The 15189-nt window shown below is 37.5% G+C and overlaps 1 protein-coding gene across 1 annotated transcript in view; it reads right to left on the bottom strand.

The window, feature by feature from the left end:
* Positions 1-398: 398 nt before the first annotated feature.
* Positions 399-15189, bottom strand: part of RFX3 (regulatory factor X3) — a 190861-nt gene continuing 176070 nt past the window's right edge. Inside the window, exons 14-17 of the mRNA XM_032214341.1 lie at positions 14901-15109; positions 13376-13529; positions 7433-7475; positions 399-6166 (exon numbers count right to left, since the gene is read on the bottom strand). Of these exons, the coding sequence (XP_032070232.1) occupies positions 5928-6166; positions 7433-7475; positions 13376-13529; positions 14901-15109 (645 nt within the window). The 3' untranslated portion in view covers positions 399-5927. The remainder of the gene's footprint in view (positions 6167-7432; positions 7476-13375; positions 13530-14900; positions 15110-15189) is intronic.

Below are 15189 nucleotides of genomic sequence, written 5' to 3'. Positions count from 1 at the left end.
AATGAGCCATCCTTACCAATTATTACTCAGGGCTTCTAATCTCAACATAATTTAGTAAACAAAAGAAAAAGAAAGCTAAAAAGGCAAATAAAATTGTAGACAAAAATTCTTTAAAAACAAGGTATGTTATTTCTGCCAAAAGACCCTAGGTAGTCACTTTGAAAGTGGCTTCTAACTATTTAGTAAAATTGGTAACGTAAACTTAGTTCTACTGGCACACAGAATCACTAGCAGCAATGATCAATGCATGCAAACTGAGAAGCATTTACAGAAAATCATTAGGAATAAATTCATAAACCCTTTGAGTATTGCATTTATGTTTCATTGTACATTAATTTCAAGAGCTTGAAACAAAAGAAAGGTTTGCTTTTTTATTTTTTTGTCTTTGCATTGAACTAATGTCCAGTGTCTTTAAAATAAACATAGCGGGAGCATGGATCGTTTACTGTTAACTGCTTGGGATCAATGCACTTGAATGCTGTACCATAGCATCTGCATTCTAAACTTACACAACTTGAGACCCACCAAATCAAATGCACAGTTGTGATCTAGGAGTTGCTACTTGTCAATTTACACAACTGCAATAATCCTGGGCAGGCAGCAAAACCAGAAGTTTTGTTCAGCCTAATTTGGGGTAGCATACATAACTTGTAGGCAGTTTCTGTCTTGGTTGGCTCCAAATCTGATCTAGAAAATGGTTTGATGTAGGCCTAATTCTTATATGTTTTAAAAATCCACTATATCACTTGTGGCTTATCTCAACCCGAACACTGCCTTAAATCTAGAATTCCATAAAAACATCCTTGTCTATGTTCAATAATAAACTTGGAAGTGGTAGATTATGCTAAAATAAAAGTACGATTCAACAGTTGCATGTGTAGTGGTAAGCCTGTCTGCGTACACACAAATAGCATGAGAACCTTACTAGAGGTTCTCATGCCATTTGAAAGGCAAGACATAACTTGCCTTTCAGTTGCAGAGAGTTTTGCAATGGAGTATCTAATTCACTTCCAAGTCCAGACAATTTTGTGACTATGGATACATACACGTCCTTTAGACTGCAGTCCTTGGCAACATCCAGTGGATGGTGGTAGATAACAATGGTTTAACTCCAAAGTTCAAGTCTTTGACATACAGGTTATATTTACATCTTTTGACACTAACTAATGATTTCTCAACTACCTGGAAATAATTTTTAAACAAACATTTAATTGTGAAATGTTTTCAAAGCCAACATCTTGGATCAAAAAACCTATAATGGTAGAAATACTTGCTTTTATAGGCAGTACATATTAGGGGAAGGAATCCTTTGGGCTTCCAGATGTTGCTGCACAACAGCTCCCACACATTTGGCCATCCAGACCAATGGTGAGGGATGTCAGATATTGTGGCTCAGCTACCTGTGAACAAGCATATGTTCCCTACTCCTGGTAAAATGGCAGTGAATAAATTAAACTCAGATGCCTACCTCAAAGTATTTAATGCTGAGTGTTTGCAAGGAAATCAAAACACAGGAATCCTTAATAGATAATGCCTAGGATGGTTCACATTTACATTCAGATTATACAGGGAAATAATATGTTGTTTTATGGAAGGGGAGGTAGTCAGTGGTCTCTGGGTGAAGCACAAATCCTTGGGTTTCTTTGAAAATCAGACCTATATACTGAATCTGTTCTGGGGAGCGGGCATTGTGCGCTCAAATGATCTCAAGACTCTTAGAGATTCACATCAATTATATTTACTTACAATGCTCAAAGGGTTAATTCAAGGCATTACCATCAAAAGAATGTTCTAATACTAGAACTAAGCATTGAATTTATGCTTCTGTTCCAGTTTTTTTTAGTCACTAACAAATAACCTAGCAACAATACTAGAATTCCTTTTCCTTTAAACCATATACACAGAGACTGACCTGTAATGCAAGAATGAGGGCCCAGTTTTCAAAAACTGGTACTGCTTTCACAAATCAGCATTAAGTGTTCTCAAAGTGTTACATAGTGTTATTTGGCCTGTCAAATCTATGAAATGATTTCATATTTTGCTGAGAAATCATTTGAAAAAAGTGTTTCTAATGTTTGTGAATACCTCGTTTTTAAATTAAAGAAATTATATGTAGACCTATACATCCTCAGTACTGTTTCAATTGCTATCATCCATTGTGAACCAAATGTGGTCACATTGCACAGCAGTACTGTAGATTTTTTTAATGGATAAATGATTTCTAAAGTATTGTTATAATTACATGTCATAATACAAAAATAAGTACAAAGAAAAAAAAATGCAGGACAGGACAAAAAGATTAAGGTGACAGCACCAAAGATTTTGCATTCCTGAAGAGATTATGAAAACTGGGCCCCGTTTCTGAATACAAATTTTCAATAGAATTATCAGTATTGATCACTGCATTACTTGTTCAAGAGCCAAAAAGTCTTAATTAATTTAAAAAAATAGTATTTAAAACAACTTTTTAAGACAAATTGTTCTCAAATATTATTAGTTCATTTTCTTGCAATGTTCCCCAAAGTGCTTCAATTAAGCTATTCCTCATTTTTTTTTGATGAGTACATATTCCTTGATTATTAAGATCATACTGGATTCATGGCATAATGTGAAACCATTTACGGAACCTTCAGTGAAAACTGTCTGGCATGGCATATCAAGTACAAAGAAGCTGCAACGAGAAGAAAAATTTGGGGAAGCCCTGGTATTTGTACAGAACACTAGGGCATTTGCATGGGATTATCTGAATCCCAGCCCTCATACATTTCATTTTGAAAAATGTATATAACACATAGGCACAAGTAGTACAGTGTCAGAATGCTATCTAAAGTGAGCTGGTTTATATTGAAGAGCTTCTGAAGATAATGCAAGTCAGTTGGCCATTTTGATTTATAATTCTTACTAGACAAAAAATATTTTAAAAATATTCAGGGACAAAGATGCACATGAACAATGATTATTCTGATTCATGATTAACAGAAGCTCTTCTAATATTTTTTGTTATCTGTGTTGCTGACTTATTGGAGCATTTCGGAATATATTTTGGACACTGATAGGTTGTGAAGTTTCATTGTCTGTATGGTCCACAGCAGACCAGAATTCCAGGATATGATGTTAGATAACAATAAATATCAATCTTTTTGGCACATTGAATACAGTGATCAACTAGAAGGGGAGTGGTCTGGAAAATCTATCATAAAAATTTATAGCCCTGTCTCTCTCAGAAAAGTAAATTTGCATCATTTTCATTTTTCTGCATGAACAAATTCCAGTATTCAGGACAAAAGAAGATAGTGATACAGAAACACAGGTTTGTCATCCATGAAGGATAGTATCAGTAAATAAATCATATTTAACATAGAACTTTAATAGACACTCAAAAAAGATGCTGAAAAGTGTTTCTTTGTTTCTACATTTAATTTTACTGTATTTAAGTGTAAACATTTCATAATGCACAATGAGAGGGAGGAACTATCACAGCTTAGTTTTTAAAAAATTGGTGTGGGGTGTAGATGTGATGGATTTTGATGGGGAAAAATAAGAACATATTCCAATAGCAGAAAGAACAAAATTATAATGAAATGTATCAGCATGTTTAACCAAATGGCAGGAATTACTAGGCACAATACCTAGTTCGGCCCAATTTTGCAATTCTAAGCAATTCTTAAAGCTTAGTTTTGAAGTAGAAATAGTCAAATAAAAAAAAATAGTAAATATTTAGGTATTCTTGATATACGTAAAATCAAGGATGCAACCTGTATACTAAAAATATATCAAAAATTCCACCTGCTGTTCAAGCATTTGGTGATAATCTTGAAAATTGTCTTTCAAACAAACAATAAACAAGACACTAATATTTTATATAGGTCTTGCTATAAAACCTGTAAATCTTCTTTGTGCTTTCCTTCATTTTTGGTTTGTTTTGGTCAAACTAAGGAAAATCACATGTCTTTTAAACCAATAAAATGTGTAATGCATTCTAACTAGAACAGCTTCATGAGAATAAAAGGGAAACAACATATACTATGAATGAACCATTAAATAAAATAGCAGACTGACCCCCCCATCACCATATGCACTATTGAAACTATACGCTGCTTTTTTAAAAATGTTGCTTACGTTACTTTTTGAAATTAAAAGTAGATAAGGGTTTAGAAATATATATATATGCATATATATTTATATATAAGTATATAAATTCTTGTCTGGGAATTAGCTAATCTATTCTGTTGACCTTTGACACTGTTAAAGCTAGTTTGTTTTCCACCGTTTTCCCCCAATCCCACCCCACCCCAGAACATCTGATTAGTAATAAAGTGAAGTTCAGCTATAAATAAGAAAGAAAAAGGCTGTCACTCTAAGAGGGATAGTATATCTAATTTTCTTTTTTAAAAAAATCTTGATATCTGAAGTATGTAACCTGCCCTTACTGTTTAGGGAATCTGAAGGAAAGAGGGGAAGAAAGAAGAAAGAAAGAAGACAGGCACACTTTGTTGAATCAATGTAAGAGTTATTAACAAGAAAATCTTAGCTTCAGTTCTGTTTAAGGCACCATGTAATAGCCGAGGTACAATGATCCCTGATGTACATTCTTAAATGGCAATGGTCCATCTAGCCACCTATTCAAATTCTACGCAATTGGGAAATAAGTACAAGTGACATGTGCCAGTTTCACTGCCTTTAAAACATTTTATATAAAATGAAATCCACTTAAGAACCAGGAATTATTCTGAGCAAAATTACAATGCAGGTTGCTACATTCCTTGCATCCTATAAACTATCTTTAACAAGAGCAGCAGGTTGAACTATCATGAGGAAAAGGACATAGAATTAAAAAGTCATCTGAAAGGAATGATTTCCTGCATGTCCAGTTCAGCATAAGTAGCACATACACTTTAAAGAAGGAATCAAGATGCTTTTTAAAAAAAAAACTTCAGTAGCCAACGTCCCCACTGAAGAGCAGAAAGCATCTGGGTAGTGGTCCCATATGTATATGAGGTGCAGAACCCAGTAAATGCTTCTGTAACATGACCTCCACTCATTCAAAGATGGTCACATTCTCACTGGAAATCGAAGATACTAATCTTGTAAAACTCTAATTAAAATGAATGGAGGTTTGCACAGAGTCAGTTTTTGGGCAGAATGTACCTGAAATCAGTAGTCTTATGAGAGAGGAGCTAGTATCCCAAAATTTGAAACTGATTTAAGGAAGCTTGAATTGTCCATAATGGTATCATCTGTACCTTTATTAAGTACACATTACCATGTGCTATCAGAGCTCTCATTTATCCTGCAAACAGTGAGAATCACTCTTCCTCTGAGAAAGAAGACAATCTATGTTCTCTAGAATTATAATAAATCTTCCAATATATCTGTTGAGCACTCTGAAATGTATCAAAATAGTTATTTTCCAGTTTTCTCCAACGAAAGCTGCCTTTTAATAATAATTCTAACGCAGCTGCTATCAAACGAGCGTACCTCCAGTGTAAATCAAAGAGGAAAATTCTTGATATTTCAGAGTGCAATTAATTAAAAATCCTATTTATACGAAATCACCATGACTAACAGTTAACATTAAAATATTTTGTAAAAACTATGAAAAAAATTAAATTACTTTTAATTATAAAGAGGACAAAAACATTAACATTAATCTTCGCAAAAATGCTTCTTGACTTTTGAAACTAACAAATTTTTTTATATTAAGCGGCCAGTGTAAAATGATTGTATTTACCTTCCCCACCCCACCCCAAATCTGACCAAATACATAGACCCATTCCATTTCACAACTCCAGCAAAAGTACAGATAAAATTTGACAATAGTCGACTTTCAGAAATCTTTTTTTTTTTTTTGCATCCCTTCCATCCCCTATGATATGCCCAACATCAAGAGGGCTAATACAATCTGAAAAAAGAACTTTAAATATTTGTTAGACCGCAGTATATGTATTTCCAGTCGCACTACACTGTCTGATCGTTTGAGTAGCTGTGACAATGTGCTCATTGTGAAGAGGGTTCAAAAGGTTCTGCTGTACTCCAGTCTCAAGTACCGGTTGCAGGCAGCCCACCTGAAAGGCCTGGCTAATTTCAGTCTTCTCTCGCTTGGCTTGAGGTTCTCCAGAGTCATCCAGCTCTTCATCTATTTCACTTTCAACTTCACTGCCTTCATCTGCACAAATAAAATCACCATGAATCCTGCAATCTGAGAGAGCCATGTAACAATCAGATAGAAAGGCTTAACAACTCTAGCAAAGTGTCAAGTTACTGGAATTCTGTGTCCAAATCCAATCCTAGGTAAATTATGTATGTGCACTCCAACTTTCTCCTTATTAATTAGTCAGCCTTTGTATTTGTAGATGAATGCTTATTTCCCGGCAACATCTTAAGCTCCGATCTTTATATTTACTATGGAGGCTGCAAGTAAAGGAATCATCCCCTTTCTGTGACTAGAAATCGCGTGTTGTGTATATGGAAATGAATCCTTATGAGCCCAATTTTTTACCATGTTTTGTAACTACTTCTGTGGAGACTGTTATCTTACTTCCATAACGGATCACTAGGATTTGAACCAGTGCACAAGTTCAATATTGTACATGTGGTCCTCATTTAACGGCCATTCAGTCTCAACATACAATGGCACTGAACAAGTGGTAATTACATTTGGACCTTAATACTTATAGCCACCACAGCATCCTCACAGTCACAAGATTGTGATTTTCAACTTTCTGTGCTGGCTCCTCACAAGGAAAGTTAATGGGAAAGTTTGCAGGGAGTAAGAAGTCATGGTCATGTGAAGTCCTTGCTCACAAAAAGCAATCAGGACCACCATCACTAAGTAATATGAACACATGTCTCAAAGGTGCTTGCCTTTTGAAAAAGCACTTTTGGGACAACCATGACCTGGATGACTGAAAATCTCCATAGAGAGTACGATCACATGGCTTTTTTTCCACTTTAAACTACACTGCTAACAATGGAGTTTCCAGTCCCAATTAGTGTTGCTAAGTGACAACTACCACTATCATACCAAATTCAGTTGAAATTTGTTCATGCTGTCAATAAATTAAATTGATATTATGTTTCATTGAGTGAAAGAACCTTTGTATAAGATGCTCTTCCTCAGAATCCCACTGACTGGATTCACGCATCATGCAAATCATAATGTGATTAGACTATGGGTTAGTATGTTATATGAGACCCTCATCAATTGCAGTTTACTTAATAAAACATAGATCAACTATAGTGATCACTGTAGTTCACTGTAATCTTTTAAAAAAGTCTCCCAACCTTCAAAGTAAGCTTTCAGATTAAGTAGAAATGCAAATGCAAAAGAATGAATAAGTTAAGAGAACAAGGAGTAGCATACAAATCAAGTAAACAAATACATTTATAATTTCCTAATCAATTTGAAGATATGTAGGATGTGTATACTAACCTTTGTCCATGGTCCCAGGAGACGCAGCATTTAAATCACCAAACTGTGGAAGAAAATCAAAATAGCAACTTTTAATACATTACATTATGCTAGCATTTTCCATAGTTAAATCCTCTGTGAAATCAAATCAGAACCATGTTTCCCAAGAAATATGACTACTTTTTATTCACAAATGGAACAATCCTTCAGATTATGCCATTCCGCGGAGGGGGGGGGAAAGGGGGTGTTTATGACAATTTGCTGCATCTAACTTGCCAAGGTAACCTCACCACAGCCAACTTGCTGCTGTGGCACAAGAGTTACACTAATATCAAAGAAATGGTAGAATAGAATCATTTAAAAAAGGATGCAAAAATAGGGACAAAATGAAATATGAATGACACAAAATAAAATATTTTTATTTCTTTATTTTAAATAATTAAATAAATTGCCCTGCGACTAGTTGGCCATGGCGAATTGCCCCGTGATGAGTTGGTCGCAGCAAGTTCTTTCCAGGATGGTTCAGGGATTTCTGGAAGTGAATCCTTCAAATTAAAAATAGTTTAGAACTTTTTCTTCACCGCACACCCCCTCTTTAAATACCTTTTATGGAACCGGACCACCAAGACTTAACTCAAGGTACTCAAGATAACTCAACGCATTTAATGCTAACATTTTTTCCAAGCCTTTGCGGACCCCATGTGACAACATCATGGCTCCTGAGGGATTCATGGACCATAGTTTGGGAACCACTGGCTTAGAGTAAGTTGTAAACCACTGTTTTACATAAGCAATCTAGATTTGAAAGAGGCTCGATTCTTCTGAAATGCATATCCAGCTTCTGGTTTAAAAAGGAGACTAACAGGAATGGAACCAGAGCATTCTTAAGTTGGAAATCAATGACGTGGGCTCAGCTTTGGTCAACTCTAAATCATTTCTCCTAATTATTTGAGTTTCTACTGCTCAGTCTCATGAAACTATTCTGTGCACTATGACAACCACCAAAGCAATATATGTATGTATGTATGTATGTATGTATGTATGTATATATGTGTGTGTGTGTGTATGTATGTATAGGTGAAACTTGAAAAATTAGAATATCGTGCAAAAGTTCATTTATTTCAGTAATGCAACTTAAAAGGTAAAACTAATATATGAGATAGACTCATTACATGCAAAGCGAGATAGTTCAAGCCGTGATTTGTCATAATTGTGATGATTATGGCTTACAGCTCATGAAAACCCCAAATCCACAATCTCAGAAAATTAGAATATTGTGAATCAGCTAATTAAGCCACAACACCTGCAAAGGATTCCTGAGCCTTTAAATGGTCTCTCAGTCTGGTTCAGTAGGAATCACAATCATGGGAAAGACTGCTGACCTGACAGTTGTGCAGAAAACCATCATTGACACTCTCCATAAGGAGGGAAAGCCTCAAAAGGTAATTGCAAAAGAAGTTGGATGTTCCCAAAGTGCTGTATCAAAGCACATTAATAGAAAGTTATGTGGAGGGGGAAAGTGTGGACGAAAAAGGTGCACAAGGTACAGGGATGACCAAAGCCTGGAGAGGATTGTCAGGAAAAGGCCATTCAAAAGTGTTGGGGACTTTCGCAAGGAGTGGACTGAGGCTGGAGTCAGTGCATTAAGAGCCACCACACATAGACGGATCCTGGACATGGGCTTTAAATGTCGTATTCCTCTTGTCAAGCTGCTCCTGAACAACAAACAACATCAGAAGCTTCTTACCTAGGCTAAAGAAAAACAGACCTGGTCTGTTGCTCAGTGGTCCAAAGTCCTTTTTTCTGATGAGACCAACTTTTGCATCTCATTTGGAAACTAAGGACCCAGAGTATGGAGGAAGAATGGAGCACACACTGCAAGATGCTTGAAGTCCAGTGTGAAGTTTCCACAGTCTGTGTTGATTTGGGGAGCCATGTCATCTGCTTGTGTTGATCCTCTGTGTTTCATTAAATCCAGGGTCAATGCAGCTGTCTACCAGGAGATTTTGGAGCACTTCATGCTTCCTTCCGCAGACAAGCTTTATTTGACTTCATACTGCACACTGCCCAAAGTTCAAAAACCTGGTTCAATGACCGTGGGATTACTGTACTTGATTGGCCAGCAAACTCGCCTGACCTGAACCCCATAGAGAATCTACGGGGCATTGCCAAGAGAAAGATGAGAGAAATGAGACTGAACAATGCAGAAGAGCTGAAGGCCGCTATTGAAGAATCCTGGTCTTCCATAACACCTCAGCAGTGCCACAGGCTGATAGCTTCCATGCCACGCCGCATTGAAGCAGTAATTGCTGCAAAAGGGGCCTAAACCAAGTACTGAGTACATATGCACACTTATACTTTTCAGAGGTCCGATGTTTTTATATACAATACTTGTTTTATTGATTGCATGTAATATTCTAATTTTCTGAGATTGTGGATTTGGGGTTTTCATAAGTTGTAAGAACTATCTTGCTTTGCATGTAATGAGTCTATCTCATATATTAATTTTACCTTTTAAGTTTCATTACTGAAATAAATGAACTTTTGCACGATATTCTAATTGTATATATATATGTGTGTGAATGTGTGTATATATATGTGAGTGTGTATACATATACATATACATATACATATATATATGTAGGTCTTTGGTTATTCGGGTTTTCTCCCGCGTAAAATTGGAGGTGTCTGGCGACGTTTTGACGAAGTCTCATTCGTCATCTTCAGGCTTCGTGCTTCCAGGAGCAATGTGAGATCTTGGCTGTTTCTTCCTTTTAACTGCCAGTGGGGGTTTGAGCTGATTGGGTGGGAGCTTGGCTGTGTTCTGATTGGGTGGAGGTGTGTTCTGATTGGTTGGGGGTTTGTGTTTCATGTAAGGATAGGAGGGGTTTAAAGTGGCTAATGGTGCAGTTGCAGTCTGGCTTTTGGTCCTTGGTCGTGCCTCATCATCAGTGTGGGTTTTTGTCTGCTTTCTTTGTGGATGTTTGGTGGTGACATCCTGTGTGGCTCTTGTGAGTGTGGGCCTGGTGTCATTCATCATGTTAGGGACTCATTTATCAATAATGGCAGGCTTCCAAATGGCTGGCAGGCGGGAGATATTGTCCCACCTGTTCATGTTGTGTCGCCAAGACACCTTCAATTTTATGCGGGAGAAAACCCGAATAACCAAAGACCTACATACTAACACCCGCGAAAACCTCAGAAAACACACACACACACACACACACATATGGATTTTCACGGGTGCAGGTATGCAGGCCTTGGAGTATTCAAGTCTTTTCCCATGTAAGATTGAGAATATCTTAAACGAGGTCCCACTCGCCATCTTCGCACCAGCCTGAAGATGGCAAGTGGGACCTCGTTGAAACATCACCAAGATACTCTCAATCTTACATGGGAAAAGACCCGAATATGCCAAGACCTGCAGTAGATTTTGTTTTCGTAGATTTTCACGGGTGTAGGTATGCTGGTCTTGTTGTATTCAGGTCTTTTCCCATGTAAGATTGATATTGTCATGGTAACGTTTCAGCGAGGTCTCACTCGCCATCTTCAGGCTAGTGTTTTCGGCTTCGTGTTTGTGTGAGTAAAGTGTGGTCAGAGTTGCCGCATTTCTATACATCTTGGTGGGGGTGTGGGGAGTGTTGGCTTTGTTTCAGTAAGAGGATTGATTGGTTGTGTGGTTGTATCATGATTGGTAGATTGGTGCTGGTTGGTGCTGGCTGTGTGTCCATTGTTGTTTCATGTTGTAACAGCCTGGATGGTGGGTGGGGCTCGTTTGTGGACTAGGGCTGGTTTCCAGATGTCTGGTTGGCAGGAGGTATCATCATGTTTATTCATGTTGTGGGGGTGTTAATCTATTTCGATAGCTTCCATAATTATTCTCTTGTTGATGTATTCAGGTTTGGAGATTAATTTGGTTCCCACAAAATTAATTTCATGTCCTGTAGCTTTAAGGTGCTGGAAAAGGGAGGAAGTGTTTTCTTTTTTTCTTACTGCGTTCTTGTGTTCTGCAATGCATGCATTTATTCTCCTATTAGTCTGTCCTATGTATGTTGCAGGCCAGATTTTGCATGGTAATTCATAGACTCCTTGGTTTTCTAGCTGGATTTTGTCTTTGGGGTTTCTTAAGATGTTGGCTATTTTTTAGTCAGTGTTGAAGGCTGTCTCGATATTGTTTTCGTGGAGAATTTTGCTGATTTTATCTGTGGTGCCTTTGATGTAAGAGAGGAGGGTGATGCCCTCCTCATATTTATTTTCGTAGATTTTCAGGTCTTGGCGTATTTGGGTCTTTTCCCTTGTAAGATTGAGAGTATCTTGGCGACGTTTCGACGAGGTCCCACTTGCCATCTTCAGGCTGGTGCCTTTGGCTTAGTGCTTTGCAAGCAAAGCATGATCGGAGCTGTCGTCTTTCTATAAATATTGGTGGGGATGTGTGGAGTGCTAGCTTTGTTGCTGTAAGTGGATTGGTTGGCTGTGTTGTTGCATCTTGATTAGTTGATGGAGTTGATGTATGCAGATTAGTTGGCTGTTTCGTAACATCCTGTGTGGCTGAGGAACTAGCTGTGTGCCCATTAGTCTTTTGTGTTGTAACGACCTGCGTATTTGGCTGTGTGATGACATCCTAAGCTCTAGTGTACTGATATCTTGAATTCTGTGCTGCAACATCCTGGGAAGTTGGCTGCATTGTAATATCCTGAGACTTTGTATTGTAACCTCCTGAGTTCTGTGATGTAATGTCCTGGACAGATGGCTGTGATGTAACATCCAGGGCTTTGGTTTGGCTCCAGGTTTGCAGTCTGGCCATGTGTTCATGGCATGTGTCAGTTTGCTTTGTGTGGGGGTCAGAGGGGTGGGGGCAGCAGTTGGTGATGCCGTGGTTTGGCTTCTGGATGGTGGTTGCATTTCGTCTATGGGATGGATTTGGGTTTGAGTCTGGTGGTGGCGGCCTGACGGCAGCTCTGATCACGCTTTGCTCGCACAAGCATGAAGCCGAAGGCACCAGCCTGAAGATGGTGAGTGGGACCTTGTCGAAACGTCGCCATGATACATTCAATCTTACAAGGGAAAAGACCCGAATACGCCAAGACCTGCATATATATATATGTTGCATTTGTGCTGATAAATGTAACAAAGGCAACATAAAAAAATGGCTTTCTGCCTGGATAGCTCCTAGGGTGAATTTATTTTCATAATGCATACTCTTCATTTTGACTCAGAAAGCAAGATTAATGAAGTATATGAAGAAAGGATATTTATACATTCTTAACGTCTGAGGAAGATAAAACATAGTCAAATGTGTTGATGCTTCATATATAAGATATATTATTACTTTGTGTTCCCAAAAGGAACCATCACCTTTTCCCAAGTTCTCTTGAAACAAGTTTATGTTGTAACAAAAATAAAAAACCTAAACATCATCTTCAATTAAAAAATGACAATTGGGTGACAGATTTTTTTTTTACTAGGGATGAAATATTATTATTTGTTGTTTATTTATGTGGATATAAGACAATATGTTTAATTATTATTTTTTACTCTCTTTTGAGTATCAAACTGCTGGTAAAAAAACCAAGGAGAAAAGTTTGAATATTTGGCAATTCAGGAAGGTTACAAACTTAAAAAGAAGGACCATAGATTTCAGAAATGAGCATAAGATTGTAGAAATCTACACAGAATCTGAAAGGTAACTGCAAAATACTTGATCCAGTATTTAGTGTGAATAAATATAATCAGAATGTACAAACAAAAGAAAATGAATTTCTGCATGAGCTTTGTATAGATTCAGCTTAACTGAAACTTGATGACATCCATTATATCTAAATCTCAGATGAAAGGAATTTAATTATAACTGATCCACATTTACCTCCTAGAAAACACATTTACTTAATTAAGTATAACTTAATGAGATAATTACTACTTTTTGATGTTAAATTATCTGATAAAGGATTCCAACTGTAGACTGACCTCTCCCATGACTGCAATAGGTGTCTCTCCTGTGGCTTGAGCAACTCGATGTTCAACTAAGTAAAACATATATTCATCATATAACAGACGGATCAGATGAAAAGAACCAAAGCTAGCAGCACTGCGTAGAGTTAAATCTCGAATCACCATTGAGCTATATTAAGATGAAAATACAAATGAAACACATTATCATCCAATAAATATGCCAGAAATTTCTGACACATCTAACATAATTCTAATGATTACATTATTTAAGCCAGGAGAGGACAATGGTTTTTTAAAAAGTAAAGTTAATTTTCTTGTCAGGAAAGAAAGGGGTGAAGACTGGCCAAGCTAAAGCAAGTTGTAGGCAGGGTCATCCTTTTCTTTTCCATCTCCCTTTTTTCTCTGTCTCAAGATTTAGATAACTCTTGCCAGAAGTATAAACTAATTTCCCTAAATGGCTTTTAAACGTGACTAAGATCTATGTGAATCTAGGGGAAGAAACTATGGCAACTTTGCTACCTGTGGACTTCAACTCCCAGAATTCTTGAGCCAACTCAAGAATGCCCAACAAGCCGCCCTAAATCGGAATCAATGGCGTGCTGTAATCCGTGACGTCCTGCCCCTGGCCTTCACAATGCAACGGTCACTGCCTTATGGACGTTGACATTTACGAAGATTAAGTCCAAGTAAGTCCATAGTTGCCCACCTTTGTCCTAAGGAGAAGAGCCCCATGTGACCTCTTGATTATCCATCTCTTATTTAGGCATTACATTTAGAAGCACTTTAAAAATTATTATATAAATGGCTCATCATATACAGCTGGACTTAAGTAGCATTCTTATTATTGGTGGTGGACTGCATCTGTTTCTCTCCTTTCCCTTTAGAATGCAAATTCGGCTTATAAGCAACAACAAATAAAATGAAAACATAACAAATTATATTTGTAAACTCAAAATATGCTTAAAATGTTTTCGGTCGGTGGCAGTAGCCCCTGAGGTTAGGATATTAGAAACTGGCTGAAGCAGGCTTCTAGGGTGGTCTTCACCTACTTTCTTTCTTCTTACTTTGGAGGCAATAGAAATGGGTTACTTTAAGCAAAGAACAGGATGAAAATATATTCTCACTAAGGTTTAATTAGAAAAGAAAGGAGTGGAAGGAAGAATGCATAAATCCAAGCTCCACTGCTGCTTATTGACATGACTTTCCCTCCCAACCCAATACTGCTTTTACTAGGGATATGATAAATTAACAAAGATATACAGCCTCATCTATTATCACTCATGGCTGAGAGCTATGATCCAGTTGGTATACATTCAAAAGCACATTGTATTTCTGTGTTACTTTAAAGCAGCTGTGTCTTTTCTTGAGACTGCATACCTGCTGCGTGATTCTGACAAAAGAAATGTTTAAAGACATGGCAAACAGGTGCTACATGCCCATTTCTATGCATTTCAGAGCACCTTTTGGCCTTTGAACTCAAAGCACTGCCCTACCCTACTGGACTGAGACAAAATATAACCTCTTTACTCAGGGCACTGACCTGTAGAAAGACCACTTTAACAGAAATTGGCGTGCTGCTTTAGGAAAACTAGGTCTTCCTTCATATGGTTTCAGTGCTTGCATCATTACATTGTCAAGCCAGGCAGCCCACTGCTCCAGAGTGCTCTGCTGCTGAAGAGTCATCTTGAAATCTGTTTCTAACCGTTGTACCATGTTGTCATCACACTGGCACACCCAGGAAGCCTGCTCCTGTACCAATTCAAAAAAAAGTTTAACAGAGGATCTTCAAGTGTCTGATTAAAATGTAAGTTAAAGGCACCTAGAAGGGA

Source organism: Thamnophis elegans, chromosome 3, assembly GCF_009769535.1.
Source record: "Thamnophis elegans isolate rThaEle1 chromosome 3, rThaEle1.pri, whole genome shotgun sequence".
Lineage (NCBI taxonomy): Eukaryota > Metazoa > Chordata > Lepidosauria > Squamata > Colubridae > Thamnophis > Thamnophis elegans.
The sequence above is the reverse complement of the archived record's forward strand: the minus strand, read 5'-3'. Positions and strand labels throughout refer to the sequence as shown.